The sequence below is a fragment of the Rhagoletis pomonella genome, unplaced genomic scaffold, assembly GCF_013731165.1.
Source record: "Rhagoletis pomonella isolate Grant_MI unplaced genomic scaffold, Rhpom_1.0 Rhpom_scaffold_00007, whole genome shotgun sequence".
NCBI classification, from domain to species: Eukaryota; Metazoa; Arthropoda; class Insecta; order Diptera; family Tephritidae; genus Rhagoletis; species Rhagoletis pomonella.
In genome coordinates, this window is record NW_023458561.1 from 41,332,166 (window position 1) to 41,350,532 (window position 18,367).

Here is an 18,367-nt window from a genome sequence, read left to right on the forward strand (position 1 = left end):
AAAAAAACAAAAAATATATCTATGAATGTAAGTATATGGTAGGGAAAATAATATTAAAATAAAATGTTTGTACATTTTACTTGAAGGGTCGCATATCAATAACCCGGAACGAGGCATTACTGAGCGCTCACGTTGTTGTTGTTTGTATAGTTTAAATATTAGCTGTGCTTGCTGCTTGCCAGTTGGAACCCAGTGGGAATTAGGAGCACGTAATAATACCTTATTAGCAACTTACTCTTCACCTGGCAGTCATTACCATTTCCCTGCTGAACGTCCCTTACTTTTACAAAGGCATGGCCGCCTTATGTAAGTAGGAATTTAGAATGTACATTTGGTATCAGACATACTTCTGAGCCGCTATACAAAGTAAGTTACGTGTAATGCAGAGCAGTCGCTCGGAGTAGTTCGGTGCTTGGAAATAACTTCGGCTGCACGTTATTTTGCAACTGACAACGTAATGTGTCTTCGGAGGTGTTCATTTTGCCCTTTACTAGTAGATGACATTAGCCATGATGACAATTTTGGTACTAAAAACTGAAAGAAAACATGGCTTACCTCGGAAGGTGCTTACCTATTTTCCCAGTGGGAATATTCCCTTGGCAATGCATACTATATACATACATACATACATACATATGTACATTTGTATGTGTGATGAGCATTGCGCCGGTGGTGGCGTATACGTAACATTGCCAACCAACAATTATTGACAGCGAACATCAATCTGCTTTCAAAATGGTTTGTTCGCCGCAGCACATTTCGCCTTTATTTGAGCCGCATTTTACAACGCGAAACATTTTAATATAGTAGTAGCGAAACAAGCGAAGGAAGCGAAGCGCTGTATGGAAGATAAATATGTATGTATGTACGTAGTGTGTGTGCGACTATATAAATCAGACTACGGATGACAGACGGTGATGTGCTTGGGAATTTTAAAAGCGATGGATCTTTTTTATATCTTTTGCAAATTAGGTACGCCTGATGTGCAGTTACGAATTTGAAGAAAATTAAGTTTCTTTCCCACACACATCTATATTAGGGCGTTCCTTATATGGACCAATTTTTTTTTGTTTTTTGTTTAGTATACAAACCGTTACTCAAATATAAAATATTATTTTTCCTCGTATATTTCAACTCATGCCGACGGTACTCAAATTTGAAGAAAATAGCGAGTTTTGACAACTTTTGAAGAAGTAAGTAGCTAGATTAACGCAAATATTCATATGTTTGTTTAATATCGATGAAAAGACAAATTTAGGTAATGAAATTTTTAAATTTAAAAATACTATTATTTTGCTCTGAAAAGATATGAAATCACTCAAATATTTTTTTAAACAAGAAAAAAAGGTTACAGTACTTTTAAATAGTAAGCACACTTTAAATTAAAATTTTAATTACCGCTTACCATATAAAGAGACCAACATCTCGTCCTTCGATGGAAGATATCTTTTTCGAGAATCCCCAAAGCTTTCTATGTATTTGTAAGTTTGCTACAATACTCCACTAGGTTTTTGTTTATCATCCTCGTCGTCAAAAATTGGCAGGATGGTTATTTCCTCTGATAAATACCAGAGGTGTTGCCTCAATTTGCTTAAAGCTGATTTGGAAATCAAACTACAACCTCCCAGTGCATTTAAAACGCGAATCGTGCTAAATGCTAAACTGCATCCAAGCCACAATGAATAACCAAACATCTATACGCGCTTGTTCGTCGTAAACTGAGACTGCAGCAAACATATTTGCCAAAGAGTAAATAGCTCTTGCCTTCCGCCATGTTTGATACATTGCAACTCGAGATCTGATTTTAATTTTATTTTCAGAATCTTCTCCTCCAAAAAAAATAATGACGAGTTCAATATGAACTCGATTGCCATCTCGTACAATCGATTTTCGCAGTTCGTTGTAAAAAAACCGTCACCAATTCTTTAAAGGTCGAGTGACAGAAATGTTGCTTGAATCAAATTGCACTAGGATTATAATCTTCCAGTTGTCGTTGAACTTTTTATAGAGTGGAATATGGGGACTGATAGTGTCTTCTTGAATTTTTGATTGAAATACACTTTTGAGTTGATGATAACATGATGACGGATCTAATGTTTATACCTTCTTATTATTAAGGTTCCAGTCAATGAGCGTAGTTGATACTGCATTCGCTTGATCTTTGCCGGAACAGCTTTCTTATTTCCGCCCTGCAAGAAGTTGTTCTTTCTCTTAAATTGGATAATAATTGGCGAGCATTCTCCATTAGAATTTCTTCCATCCAGACCAGGTGAAAATTTTCTATTCCAATGAACGGTAACTACTTGGGGTATGTTATTCCGAAAATCGGATTTTATGGATTCTGCTCTATGTTTTTTTTATTTGTATTCGAATGCATTGAATATCAGATTTGCTGATTGAGTTATTGTCACAAAAAAAGACCTAGTATTTCTACTAGGATCTGAATTACCGAAAATTGAATATCTAATGCCTAAGGTTGCAACCAATTCAGTTGTGATAAAATCTTTCCTTCCTCTTTTTGTCGTCGTAGCTAAAGAACCACAAGATTGAGATGTGAAAGTCAACGCTAATTTTAGGCTTTCTTTAGAGCTTGTAGATTTTCCTAGTTGTCTTAGCCTTTTATTCAATTTTAGCTAAATTTTTGCCAAGCAACCCGGGCCCGCTCCCTCTGTTTTTGTAAGAATATTTTATCTTCTTCTATTTTAATTTTGTTTGAGAGTACCAGCATGTGCGATATCGAATAATCGAATTATCCAAATCATGTTGAAACTTCTCTTTGAGACGTCTATGAAAATCCGGTATCTCCTATCAAATTCCGAGTTGCTGTAGATAGTCTAAATAACACAAACAAAAAAAAAAAACGTTTTCGAGTGTTTTAGGGATAAATGAACAAAACTAAAGCCTACGCGTAGTAAAATAAAAACTTTGAAAGAAGTAAGGGACACCCTAATCTACATACATACTTATTGTCTATTCGTTTAAATGCAAGGAAAATATATTTTACCGGAACGACGATGAGTCGGTCTGGCGTAAAATTAGTTCAATGTGCATGTTTACGTTAATCCAGTTAATAAACGCGTTGTATATTTTTATTTTAGCGTTTTCTCTCTCATTGAAAATGATTGTGCACCACGTGGAATATATTTCTCAGGAATTGATGGGGAGTGTAGGTTATATGTACATAAATATAAGAAACGGGGAAGCAATACATTCACACTTGCATAATTTTCCTCATAAAATCATATTAGCTTAGTTTTCGAACGCCTACGGTAGGTAAGTATCTCTGCCTCATTGGCTGGTTGCCTACCAAAGAAGGTTAACAGAAGAACCGATCAGCCACTTTGTAGCTTTGTTGATTCTTATAGTTCAGTTTTTAATTTTGATATTTGACAGTTCTAAAAATTTTACTCTGAAAATCGCTGGAACAACAATTTTGAGAAATTATTTCATTTTGTGGGTTTTCGATAATAGCAATTTATGACTCTATTTGCTATTAAAAAAAATGTTTGATTGTGAAAGAAAATATCAACATTATTGTTGGATATTGTTGATGGATAGTGGCTATAGCTGATGACGTAAATTCAAGCAATAACTTTGTAAATTTTTCACATAACAGTCATGAAAATGATTTTGAAAATCAAAATAAAAAGCAAAAGAAGGAAAGTTTGAAGAAAAAGTAGACAAAAGAGAATACAACAAAATAAAATAAATTAATTAGTTTCTGTTTTAAATATTAATTGCGGTGTTTTAAATCACATCGCGACGGCACTTTTTGATAAAGACCACTAATACGAGCATTTATTTGAATAAAAATCAATAATCTTCCATGAAATTCGCCTACGGCGCCATCTGCCGCCAAGATAATGATAAATGAACTTGAAGAAGGAATTCCTCGTATAAAAAAACGCTTATATGAGTATTTTCTAAGAATATTTTTTCAAGAATTTACCTAATTAAACAAAAAATTATGTGCAAGGATTCAATTAAGGATATTTTCCTTATTTAAGGTAATCTCGAAAAAAGCCATTATCGTAGTATTATTGACATCTAAAACTATCACTTGCATTTGGGTTTACTCAATACCGAGCCAATAAGTTTAATTTTGACGCATAATGTAATGTATCAAAAACGTAATTTTTTTTTTTTTGTTTTACCTTTGTATAGATACCCTTTCTAAAAAACTAATTAGAAGTAAAATTTCCTACACAAACTTAAAACAGAAATTGCACAAAGCATTACTTAAATTTTGGTATTTCCTTTTTTTAACTAAAACTATGTGTATATTGCAACCCAGGTATTTAAGTACATAATTCAATTATAGTACCTATACTACAATGGAACAATTCTTTGATTTAAGTCAAAGCACATAAATGTCCTTCAAATTACGGTCAACGCAAACTCCATTCAGTGAGTGCGGGAAATGTGCGAGCGAAGCAAGAGGTATGTATGTACTATTTATTAGCAAGCCTGTTGTTCAAACAGCCCACAATTTTTCACAATCAACAATCGACACAAATCAAATATTTATATTGCAAAGGTAAGGTTTCCATGGCCACAAGTATATGTATATACATACATGGCACAGCGGATAACCGCTGCATAAAGCAAAATAGACGGTAACTTTCATTCTAGTTGCTATGTACATAGTAGGGATGTTTCGAATGTCATATTTTTCACATTCGCGAATGCGAATACGAATACGAATACGAATGCGAATGTTCGGAATAACATTAAAGAAACTTTTTTTTGTTGCAAATAGGCTACAAAGACTAGTTGCATAGTCCTGCGAAATCATAGGGTTTGAATTTGTACTGTAACGAAGAAAAAGCAAAGTGTTGTGTATGCACCTTGCTTTATTTCAATTGCATCGCAAGCAACAAAAGGCATTTTTTTATGCTCTGGTATGGGAAAAACTTCGAATGACCAGCTGACACAGCTATATGGATTTAGCCTTCGAAATTATTTCACGTTGTCGTTCGCTTTTAAAATTGCTTAAAAAATTTTGATTTTACAACTTTTTTTTATCATACTTTTTGCATTTCAGCCTTTTTTTATGAAATTGCAATGTTCGCTTTAAACCTCTAGATTAAAAGATTTCCTTTAGCAATTTTTTCCCATTTTAAGGTTTAAAACACATGATAAGTCGGAAAATATAATAATTGATTTCAAAACTGGGCAAAAATTTTCTTAATATCAGGCTTTTTGAATAGAGCTTTTTCTGGTGAAAGATTAAATTTTATTTTTTGAGAATTGAATTGGCCTTAATGCTGCATTTATAAAAGCCACTTATTCTATTAGATCCACCAGCCAGTTGATGTTAAAAATCAAGTTGAGTTTATTCTGCAAAATATTCGTATCATTTGATGCGAATGCGAATGTGTAAAATTATGCGAATCATTAGCATAACGAATGCGAGTGCAAATATTCGCAACATCCCTGGTACAGACTACATTCCTCTAATTTTTCTTTGATTTTTTTTTCTTTGTGCGATGCGGATTAGTTCACATAGGAGTAGCGTCGTAAAGTAAGAATAAAAAATAAGTGGATAAATAAATATATTATGACATTTCAATAAACAAACAAAATCAAAATGGTAGCGCTTTGCATTCGAAGCAGGGGTCAGTTGAATGCGTTGAGTGATGCGAAACGAACTTCCGAGTGGTATAGAAATATTTAATGAGGAACTGAATTCAAATGCGTAGTCTGCTTTTGAGTAATATGGAATAAGTTATGAGAACGGGATAATAATAATAATATATTATGTATAAATAGGCAAACATGTCTTCCTCACACCCTTTCTACAGCTAAACGTATACTTCTGATAGAGATAAAGATAGAGACAAAGAAAATTATAAAACTGAAGAATGAGAAAAGTATATTACGTTATGATATCTTATGTTATGGTGTGTTATCATATTTTATATTTTTATTTATGTTTTTTTTTTTTTGTTCTACTATGTTATGCCGTGTTGTAACATCATTGTTATTCAACGCATTTCACCACAGCTTTCTTGAAGTCACGTTAACTCGCCGCATCTCACCTCAACTAACTTCACATTAACTCCTCTCACTTAATTTCAACTCTTCTAACTCAAGGCATTTCGTCTTAACTCAACTCACCCTAGAGGTGCGAAACTATCGATGGCACTATCGATGAATGGTAGGTAGCCACTATCGCGATACTATCAACAACAAAAAATGGTGAAGCCAAAAACTATCGAAAATATCGAATGGTCCAACCATCGACAGTTTAAAACAGCGGGCCCTTAGGGTCTCCAACAGAATCTGGAAGAATAATAGGCAAGAAATAATTAAGCGAGTTTCTTACGCGAACGATCTAGGCGGTTGAAAACTAATTCGCTAAGCACACCCCTTTTTCCCTATTGTTTTATGGGCAACTGTGCAATCCTTTCCTATCCAATCTAACCGAATCTAATGTAATCGAATTGAATCGAATCTAATGTAATTGAATCTAATTTAATTGAAACAAATTTAATCTAAATTAATCAAATCTCATCTAGTCAAATATCATCTAATCTAATCTGGTCTACTCTAGTCCAATCCAATCAAATTAATCAGATCCAATTTACTCTAATTTAATCTAGTAAAATCTAGTCTAATCTAATTTAATCCAATCTAATCTAGTCTAATTTAATCTAATATAATCCAAACCTTTCTTACTTTAGGTACAAATTTAAGAATATGCGAGTATTTTCAGAAGTAGCTTTCAAGTGCCCGGTCACTATTTGGTTTGTTTTGAGAATAAATACACAGCGTCTAGTATTTACTACGCCAGAGTTGGATAATTTAGGCTTGAGTTATCGGCTCTAAATTCACTTTAGGATTAATAGGGCCACTTGACTCATTTGCAAAAAAAAAAACTTCAAAAAGCTCACTATTTTGCTTATTTTGGCAAACTTTTACTACCCAGATTAAGATAAACTCTCCCTTGCCAAAGTTCCGCTTTGATTTCAAAAGGGGTCTAAACAATTATTTAAGAGAGAATAAATATGTAGCTGTATGAAGTCTCGCATAGCAAAAATGGTATTTTTAACAATATTATTTTTAGTGATATTTCAAAAGTAAACAAAAACTTATCTGTGTAAACAGAATCCTACATAAACCTTTTCTGGCTCAATGGCTAACTAAGATTTTAGAGGTCAATTTGTACAAAGTTAACAATTACAATTTCCGAAGCTTAAAAGTTGGCCAAAATCTTCAGAGTAGTTGCCGTAGGAAATAATCAAACTGCTGTGCTTCATACATACATACAAACATATGTATGCAGATATGCGCATATACATAAATACTAGGAAGTTGAGGGAGAAATTCACTGTGGTGGACGATGAAAATACTGCAGGCGACCAAAAAGGCTAAGGCATTTCCTAAAATTTCAAGTGTAAACAGCAAATAAAAGGATTTGTAATTGATGCCTTGAGCTATATAATGTTACTTTTAGACTTTAATTGTTAGTTGATATGTATGATAGCGCAACCAACAAAACACAAACATAGTAGAAATTAAACAGTGTTTTGATTGGGATTTGTGTGTTGTGATATTGTGGATTATTTTTCAATGAATAGAAAAGGTTTCATTTACACATTTATTGAAATTCTTTGTCCAAAACATATGTATTTATGTACAAATGTGTGTGTATATAGATACATCAATAATTAATTGCTGGGTGTGAGAAGGTAGCCATGGCTATTAAAAGATATGTATTTAGTAAAAGGAATTGCTTACGGCTACATACGAACGGGTATACCGAAAAGTGCCATATCCTTTCTGTAAAGGAAAGCCATCCTGTATGCAATTGCTAAATGAGCGAAAATTAAACGATATAGAAAGAAAAGACGGTAGCACACTCTCGGTCGCTTTAGGAGGAAGAAGAGAGAGGCAAAAATATGAAGAGATTGACTTGTTGGCCGGTCCGAGAGTTCCATCAGAAAAGGAAGTAGAAATTAAATAATTTCAAAGCTAATGCAGAAACGAAGAAATAAATTCGGTTGTAAACATCCAGAGTAAATTGGATATATTTATGACGCCAACACACAAATTTAAAGGGACGCAGCTTACATAGCTCCTCTACACTATAATGAGTTAAGGAGAGTAATAAGGCGGCTTAAAAACACCAGAACCTCCGAAGACAATGTACTACCGTGTGATCTGCTCAAACCCGGTAAACTCTCTTGGATTGGTTCGCGGTCATAGCCACGCCGAAGAAAATGGTAGAGCGGATGAACTAGTCAAGCCCGCAGCTCATTTGGATGAAACTACAGCGCACAGTGGTTCAAAACTGGAATTTAATGATCATAAAGCACTTTGATTATTTTTTTTTTATAAATGAAAGCTTATAAAATTATCAAGAGACCAGTTGAGCTCGCTTTTTGAATTTTTATATGTTTACCAAAATCAATTTTTTTCCTTGTAAGGTGCAAATGTGAAGTAGAAATTTTTTTAAGAACTAAAAGAAAAATTATAATTTGGTAAATTTTTTTTTTATACATTTAAATTTTTTTTTTAAGTTTTTTCATTTTGGGGAAACACTACAATTATTTTTTACCAGTTTTTATTATGTAACATTTATTAACTGGAAAAGGGGAATCGATTTTCTTCAAAATTGTTACTTTTCTGCAAATTTAAAACAAGAAAATTTCAAAAAAGGATTTCACTTAGGGCTCCACGCGCGGGCTTTTGCAATTAAAGTAAACGATTAATATTTTACAGGCTTGTTGTGGACCTCATGATGCAATATATTTTTTCTTTTACCAAAGAATTTAAGAAATATTAAATTTTCGACCCGTCCTATTATATATATATTAAAAAAAGAAAATAGAATATATAAATGAAAAAAATAAAAAAATTTTAGCAATGGCTCCGACCGAGGATCGAACTTGGCTTCTGCTATCGCGAAGGCCAAACACTTGTTTTTTGCTTACTTGTACAATAGACAACAGCTGGTCGTTTGGGCTAAATAAAAAATAAATTCATATGTAGTACCTACATAAATAACGGCAGCTGAGAAAGGGGCGACTGCTAATAAGTATAGGGTCAAGGGCGGAAAAAGACTGCTAATCTGCCACTGCCCACGAGTTTCATACCACAACCTTGTCAGTGTTTAACAAATTCACATATTTTCAAAAAAAAAAAACAAAAAGTTTAACATTTTTCAGCCGAGTCGTTATGTTTTCCAATAATGTATTCTGCGTATTTCCCCCTTCCCAATTTTGTCTGTCACTGCCAATTAGTCCTCTGCAACATCAATCAAATCCAACTTTCACAACTCCCCTATTATTCTATATTTCATTGTTAAATTCCATTTTCTTGTAGCCCCTTGAAAACCATTTAAAGCCATTTAAAGCTGGCATAAATTCTCTAGATTTCCACTAATCTGTCGACAAAATTTGCTGTCCTCCTCAAATTGCAACCTTTAATCTCCTAAGCAAATTCATTTGTGCCATTTGAGTGGCAGAGGCTGTGGTTATAAATAAATATTTGTTGGTAATCAAATTCTGCTTGGTATTATTCCAATCATACAAATACGCACATTTTTTTTTGCTCATTATTTTTTGTTTATTTTTTCACTTTAACACCTGCAAGCAACCTGACCGCACGAAATTCCTGTACACACACACACACGCGCGTGCAAATTGCATAGCAGCCACAAAATTCTTGTTCGCTTTCCTTTAATTCATACTCACTCACCTCTTCGGGATTATTGCTGAACATCGTGGTTGATTCGACGCCCGCCCGACTTTTGCTATCCACGTTACTACTACTGAATTCGGTGTCCTCTACAGTGTTCACTGTATTAGTTGAGTTGCCCTCGACCAAGCCAAGTGTTGTTTGGCCCGCGGCGCCGGTATGAGGTGTTGCAAATTTACCAATACGTAACCTGAGACGTTTGCGTTTCTTCTGCGCTGACAAATCGGGCTGCAATGGGGATAAAAAACAAACACACACATATATGTATATATATATATATATATACTCACAATAAGAGACACATAAATACATACAGCAAATAGAAAAAATAAATAAAACCGAGAAATCAGTTAAGTGGTTAACAGGAAACCGAAAAGTGAAATCAAAGTGCTCTAAAGCACACCGGTAGCAGTCCATAGTCATATATAGTACATACATATATTTTATTGTTTGTGTGTTTGTATATGTGTTTAAGTTTATTTGAGTGTGTGCAAATATTCCCAAAAAGGATCGTAAAATTGTCAAAAATACGAGCCAATCTGGCAACAAATTGATAAGAAATTCTGTCAGTTTTATATACGGTGGACAAATGAAAATCAAGCAACAACCCATCAAACTAAAGTTGATGCTTCACTTTAATCCTGACCCCACTTAACTCTGCTTCCTCTTTGCACACTCTTATTTGACCACGCTACACTTCATTGCTCGTCGACTTGCTGCAGGTAAGTGTAAGCTGCAACCTTCTTTACTCATGCGATAAGCGAAGAGTTTCGAAGTGCTTCAGCATTGCAAGGATTGGTTGGGTAGCGAGGGCGCACAGTGGTGCAAAAGCGAAATTTACTATTCAAAGGGGACTATAGTGCAATTCTTGAAGTACATACTCAACCTTTTTTAAATTGAAAGATAATCAAATTAAGTGTCTTAAGAATTTATTTTTATAAATTTATTTTATTTTCATACATAGTTTTTTTTTTTTTTTAACAGAGTTAAGAAACACATTCGGCAGCAGAATATTTTTTGTAAACATTTCAAATGTAGTTACTCTTTACACATATATGTATGTATATTCTCTAAAACATAAATCGAAAATTTTCCCATTTTTGCAAAAAAAATATTTTTTTACATAAATATCGGCACAAATCCTCGACTGAATCCACCGCGATGGTGGCGGCTGGAAATGGGTACTACAGAGTGTGCCTGTGCGATGTCAGGACGTTATCCATCTAAGATCAGGGGCCAGTGCTCTGTGCTTAGGCTCCTTAATAGCCTTGCTAGATGAAAACCATCCTTAGCCATGGCTGTGAGGTAAATTTAAAGGAGCTGGATCAAGGTGTGACGCGGCCAGGCTGGGGCCACAAAATCGGTCGGTCGTTAGAGGAGCCTTTCCGACAACGGGTCGCCTGCTGAAGTAACGATAGCCTTACCTTTGGCAAGGGGCACTACTACGGCGGACAATGCATTTTAACACAATATATTTTGAAATCTGCGTCTGCCTCGTCGCGCAGGTGATCGTACGAATAAGATGAACAACTACAAAAATAAAGATAAAACAAAAAAAGAATAGGAGAAGAAGAAAGAAAGTCGAATCGCTCACTAGAGTCGCTAGGGGAAAAGCGATCAACAAATGAGATAGTGACGAGAGCAGCGTGTGCACCGTGAGGTGTGCCAGTGAGAGCGCGCAGAGATGTGGAGACGGCAGAAAGTAAGCACGTCCGAAATAAAGAGTGGGGGAAGGCTCTACTGCAATACCAAGCGACAGTGGTAATACAGTTCCTGAGAGCCGCCTTTGACCCGAAACACCGTGGGAGCGAGCGGTTAGCTTGTGCCCGAGAGATTATGAGGTCAGGGCGTGCACAGTTTGATGACGAATGTTTTGATGAAAAATTTGAAGGTACCCTAACAGAATAGAGTAGAAGCACGCCAGAGGCGAGTCTAAAAGGCAGCGCGTCCCTGGAAAACGAGAAGGCGGCTATCAAACGACAGAAAAACTCCGCATACAGCGATAAACCGCTACTCCCAGACAGGACAAAGGCGACAACGTTGTCTGACCGTCGACTTCGAATACGGCAACGTCAAAGAGCAGCGGTCAAGCTGAGAAAGCCGAGTGCAAAGATAGAATCCCAGGTACCGTGATATTAAGCGAGGTAGCCAAGCAAGCCTGAGAGCAGTTCATAAATTCAAAAATGACTAACTCGAATTAATTCAGATAAATCTTTTAAGATAGAATTAGGACGTTCAGGCGCTGCGAAATTTAGAGGACCGGGAAATGGCCAATAATTACCCCTTTGAATGTTTTTAAAGCTTCTTGCCCTTTGAGAAGGACCAAGGGTAAAACCGGACCACTTTGATGGAACCCCGAGTTGGGAACAACCCCCGGCGAACTTCGTCTCGCCCAAAATAAATTTTTTGTTGGAACTTTTTGGTACTACACTTTCATTATTATTCACTTAATGACCGCCAGTGGTACATTTATTTGCTCTGATTATGGTTTTGTGGTCGTCAGAAAGCATATCTTCCATTGCCATTTTAAATAACCTAAACGAAGCGTTGTGTCCGTGACGAAGTACTTGCAATTTTCCAATGATTTGGCGTTTAATCGCACAGTAAATCGCACAACACTGATCGATTTCGATATCCGAGTTGTCAACGAAATAATTTTGTTTCAGTTGTTAGGGTGCTTGTTCGTCATGAGGTCATCCTGCATAACTTTGGCGCGTTGCTGAGGTTTTTGATTTGCACTGCTAAACGCCAATCTTTGTAAATTGCGGCTGCATGAGGCAATGTTTCATAAATTAATCGGCGAATAGTTAACGCACACTGAAAGTACAATGTGGAAAAATTCAAATTATCTTCGAAGGAATCGAACTATATTTGGAAGGGATAGGAAGGCATTGGAAGGGATAAGAAGGGATAGGAAGGCATAGGAAGGGAGGGATATGAAGGCATTGAATGGGATTGGAAGTTACAGGAAGGGATAGGAAGGCATTGGAAGGGATAGGAAGGCATTGGAAGGGATAGGAAGGCTTTAGAAGTGATAGAAACGCATTCGAAGGGATAAGAACGTATTGGAAGGGATTGGAACGCATTGAAAGGGATAGGTACGCATTGGAAGGGATAGGATGGTATTGGAAGGGATAGGAAGGTATTGGAACGGATGAGAAGGCATTCGAATAGGACGGCATTGGAAGAAATGCTGTCTTTCTATGCATACTTACAGGACGTTAGAAAAAGCGGTTCCAGAACGAAGCGATTTGAGAAGTTCAATTTTCAAGGGAGGTGCTTATACCCCCTTTTCCAATACCTGCCACTTGTCGCCAAAAGTACGGTATTGGTAACATAAGCAACTGTATAAAATTGCAGGACCTCAGCATAAGCGTTTCCAAAGATAAGCGATATGAGAAGCTCTATTTGTCCGTTTGGTAAGGCATAGCGGTCATGCGAAAGACATTTAAATTTTATGTGTACATATAGTATATCCTTCTCTCAGTGTTAGGAATATCCCGACCCCAGCGCCTCCTATCGTGTAATTCGTTAGTCCAAATGTTCAAAATATGAGCCAAATCGGCAAGTAAATGCAACCAGCGCCACCTAGCGAGCAAATCGGTCCAGCCGTTTAGTAGTTTAGTGACATACAATATACAGAAAACTCTATGGAATTGTGAATTTGTGTCGCCTCAGCTCTCTTCTTTTTTTGGCAACAACGATAAAAAGTTTTGATTTTTTTTTTATCGAAAAACCTTCCACACGGAAGGTCAAAAAAAGTGCTTTTTACAGAATTACAATCGGTTCAGCCGTTTGGTCAGGCATCGCCGTCATATGGAAAACATTTAATTTTTGTATATATTGAAGAGAAGAAAGAAGATGTAAACATTTGGCTATATCTATCGCGCTTCCTTTTGGCTGTTACAAACAACCGTTATGCGAATAAAGTTACATATAATACCCTTCTGCACCAGTGGGCTCGGGTATAAAAAATTATGTATTTGTTTTTGTAAATCCCCTACTTATTTAGCCATAATTAAATTTTTTAGTCAAAAAATTTGTCAAATTGCCCATAGTGCACTTTGGGGCGGTCATAAACTGAAGCGGGTATCATTTGGCTTCGTGTTTGCTGCTGCTTAAAAATTTAAATTGGTTTCGAGTTGCCCTCTTTATGGCTAAATAATCCGCAATTTGCTTGAAAATGAAATTTCACATTTTGGCATTTTCTTTATTTGCCGCACTTCTATACTTAGCTCTGCTTACCGTACTTACAACTACCTTTCTAAGTTTTTCGCCAATGTACAATAAGTATATACTTATGTGCGTATGTGTTGGTGTCCTTGTAGCAGCAGCTTTTGTGATGCAGCTTATGCATCCGTTCAATGCTACCCATTTACAAAGCGAATGGAAGGTACTACAATTGTAGTGGGTGGTGGTCATTTGTAAATATTTATATTTTATACAAACAATGTGTTTGCTATGTGGTTCGATGTGAAATAATTGGCAAGTGGACTTCGTTGTGCTTACCTTTACCAAACTGGTTAGTAGTAACTAGTAGATCTGTTCTTTCTTTAGCACACACAGCAATTATTGTCAAAACATAATCTTCTGATTTCGTTGCCAAAAGGCAAGTTTCTAAGTTAATATCGGGTTCAAAATTAGTATGTACAATATTATTCGGCTTTATGTCACTATTAAATACTATTTTTTTGAAAAATTGGGAAAAGCAACAAAATCTCAGCGGCAGTAGTTTCTAGACTTCAGCAGGAATCGAACCCGCATCGTCGACGTGCAAAGTCAGCACATTTACCACTGAGCTAATTTCTCTTTCCTTTCTAGAAATGTTGTCCTTTAACCTGCTACATATAATTTTCAGAAAGTAACTGCATCAAAGTGACTCGGTTCTCTTAAGCCAGTTCAAACTTTGAAGTAAGTAGTTGATAGTTTGGACTCCGATTACAGGGCAATAATCCAAGTCTCAGTATTTAAGCAATATTAAAAAAAAAAAAAAACAACCAACAAACTTTCATAAAAATTTCGAGCACAGTAGAAGAGTAAAATTGAATTTTTTTGTTCATTTATCGCGCTTGATATTATTATTTTTTTGTTCAGAAAACTACTTAATATAGATACTGCAATAACTATAAACATTTGTATATTTTCGCCAGTGCTCAGAAAATTATAAATCTTATTACATTAAACGAGTAATTCTTGTATATATATATATCCATAGCGTTCTCGGAAACGGCTCTAACGATTTCGATGAAATTTTGTACACAGATAATTTTTGGATTTTAAGGTTATCTGAACAGGCACCATCTACGAGAAGACTCGTATAAGGTGGCCACCTATTCGAAATTAGTTACAAATTAATTAAAACATCATAATATGGGTATCAATAGGAAGGTACTTTAAAGATCCCTAATTCAAAAATATTTTAATAGGGTTGCCACCTGTTTTCAATCGCATATTTATTTAATTTTTTGTTTAGAAAAAAAAGGCAAAATACTACTGTTCATGGGTACCAAGAAAAGGTTCCTAAACAATGCTTTCCCTATATACAAAATGTTATCCCTTAAGAAAATAGTGTAAGCTTGCCACTTAATTTCGATTCTACACAATTTATCTAAAACATCGCAATATGGATATCAAATGAGAGGTATTGTTGAGAACTTTTGGCCAAAAAATATTTTCCATCAGGGCTGCCACGCTTCTATGTAACACGAATTTTTATTTTGTTAATTTCAATCAGCAATTTTTTTTAAGTATACACAGTACATATAAGCTTAAGATATGTACCATTCATTCCAGCGTATATCGGAATAGGGTTGCCACCTTAATTTTGGAGTAAGAGATTTACTTAATAAATATCGAAATCCATTTTTTTTTTCCAAAATATTTTTTTTTAAAGCTATCCAAATCTTGAAAACTTCAAAAAGTATATGCACTCCGGGCAAAGCTCGATACTGTATTTTTATATTCCAATGATTGCTAATAGTAAAAATAGAAACGCAAGAGCTCAACTCGAATTAACAGTCTTGGGCAAAACAAACAAAATAAAATACTTACTTTGTTAACCGCAACACAACCTTTCGCTCACAAGGCATTATTTTATTTGTGCTTTCGAAAATAAAAGTCGAGTAGCGCATTGGAAATACATACATATGTAGAAAAGAAATAGAATAGAATAGAAAATTGGTTATCAGTGGGCGGTATGATTGGTTGACCCTTTTCGAGTAGTTGTGGCTGACCAAAATGCGGCACAGATGAGTGGCTGTGCTTACAGTAAGTTAGCTAGATTGCCTTCACACGATGCATTGAATTTCACTCGTTTGGGATGGGCCTATATATATTTGTATATGTGCAGCTGATAAGTACCTTAATAGAAAACCAATTTGCAGGAATTTAACCCGCTATTTTTTGGCTGCCCATCTTTTGCTAATCTACTTGTAAGTAATGGAAAACGTACTTTATGATGGATTTTGTAAAATTCTAAAATGGAAAACTTTGCTCTTATTATTGTAAAAGCTATAAGTGGATTTTAAATCATATGATCTTCTATTCCAGAAGGAACTAGGCTATATTTCAAGTTCTCGCGCCCATCTGTTTAGGTGCTATAGAATAGCAATGTCGTTTTGTTATTGGGAAACAATTGTTTAAAACCATAGCTTTTTTGGAAGAAGGCGAAGAAATACTCACACACTTTCATGGTGGCCGAAAGTGGGAGCGCTATAACTGGTTGCGGAGCGAAGAATATCTCGTCCGAACCCGCTCAGGCCAAATGGTCAGATGCCTCATAACCAGGTATTCCCGATCGACATGCACACAAAGGCGAGACTACTTTCGAACTATTTAGAGCGCTAGCCAATCCTTGAGTGCAGCTTGGACCTATTTTCACTACATAGTAGACCCATGTTCCCCATGAAAGAATTGAAGATTGTCCCCGTTACTCAGGATATAGATTCCGAAGGCTGGCTCTGCGTCAGTTTTGGAGCCATCATTAAAATTCTACAATATGTAAGTAGGAGCTAAGTGTTAGGGTTCGCAAACACTCAGCCTCACTGAACTCAAAATTGAAGCATTTCTTCAGTGAAAGCAACGGCCTAAATTTATGCCTCCAGCGATTTCCGCTTCATACCAGCAACCATTTCTATTAAGCCTACAGGTGGCCTTCAGAGTCTTCCAGCGGATAAAAATATGAATAGACGGTGGGTTTAGCAATGCATTCAGAGCAGTCCCTGGTGTGGCAGGGAAATCTCCGTTCCGTAAAAAGTTCAATTTGTTCCAAACGATTTTGAACACTTACTTGAAGGATATTTGAGGAAGTAAGTTTTTTTTCGGCACCCTGTAAAAATGGCAAAGTCGGGTTTTTTATGTCCGATTTCTATAAATGAACAACGTTGTAAAGGTGTTAAAAAAGTCTACATATGTTAAGCTAAAAAGTTAAAAAGTTTTTTCCGAAAAAGGGCACCTTGTACGCAATATTATGTGTCAGTAAAATTGTCTAAATATCAAATTGTAACTTTTCTTCAAAAAAAAAAAAAATGTTAACCTCTTTTTCACTAAACAGGTATTATCTCCGAGAATACTCGTACCACTCGTTGCCACCTATTCGAAATCAGTTACAAAAAAAAAAAACTAAAACATCATCATATGGGAATCAAATGGAAAAATATTTTAAAAATCAACAAATCATAAATATTTTCGAAAAGGGTTGCCACCTATTTTGAATCGTATATATATATATATATTAAATTTGTTTAAAAAATAAAGATACATTATTACTACTCATGGATACTTAAAGAAGGCTCTTTAAAAATTCTTTATCTCTATACTAAGTATTATCCTTTAGGATATGAATGTAAGATTGCCAGCTATTTTCGATTCTAAGGAATTTTACTAAAATAACGCAATATGAATATCAAATTGAAGATATTTTTGAGTACTTCAATCCAAAAATATTTTCGATGTGGGTTGCCACGTGTTTTTTGTTTTATAAACATTGGTATCTTAATTATTTCAATGAGCTTTTTAGTATAATATATTTTAAATTTATTTCCAAAATATTCTTTTGATAGAATTTTGAGGTTTTGAGTAGGCTAAATAAAATATTGACAGTACTTTTTGTTTATCAAGATGCATTTTTCAAAGTTTTTTATTTTCATTTTGTGTTACTGAATACTGAGGGACGTATTGAGATCAAGTATTAACGCCTTGATAATATTTTTGTATCGAAATACTTTGTATGGAAAGTGATAAGCCGGACGTGGCACAGTGGTACAGGCGGGAAAACATCGGCGTACAACCTCAATTTTTCGCATGTGGCAAGAAAAAAGGAAAAGTTGGCGTGATCGATTTATTTTAAAGCATACCTCCCATATCAACATAACTTCAAAGACGCCTTAAAAATGGCATAAAAACTGCACCGATGAATATCTGAGTCCCATACAAACCTAACCTCAAAAACGTCTTAAAAAGGCCGTAGAAAGTGTACCGATGAACATATAATTACCTCAAATGCCATTGTTACAATATAAGGTTTACGTTAAAAGCCGCAAATATGCGCAACATTTTTTTCTCTGAAATCAATAGAGAATGTTCTGGTCTTCTATTTTTTTAAATAATAAGTTAAAGTTAGCATTTATAGTGTTATTTTTGCCTGCTTAATTTTTTTTTTTTT

The 18,367-nt window shown here is 35.2% G+C and overlaps 1 protein-coding gene across 1 annotated transcript in view; it reads right to left on the bottom strand.

Annotated features, from left to right (window-relative positions):
- Window positions 1–18,367, bottom strand: part of LOC118742854 (5-hydroxytryptamine receptor 2A) — a 170,961-nt gene that overhangs the window by 17,884 nt on the left and 134,710 nt on the right. The window contains exon 7 of the mRNA XM_036475255.1: window positions 9,706–9,933. Coding sequence (XP_036331148.1) covers window positions 9,706–9,933 — 228 coding nt within the window. The remainder of the gene's footprint in view (window positions 1–9,705; window positions 9,934–18,367) is intronic.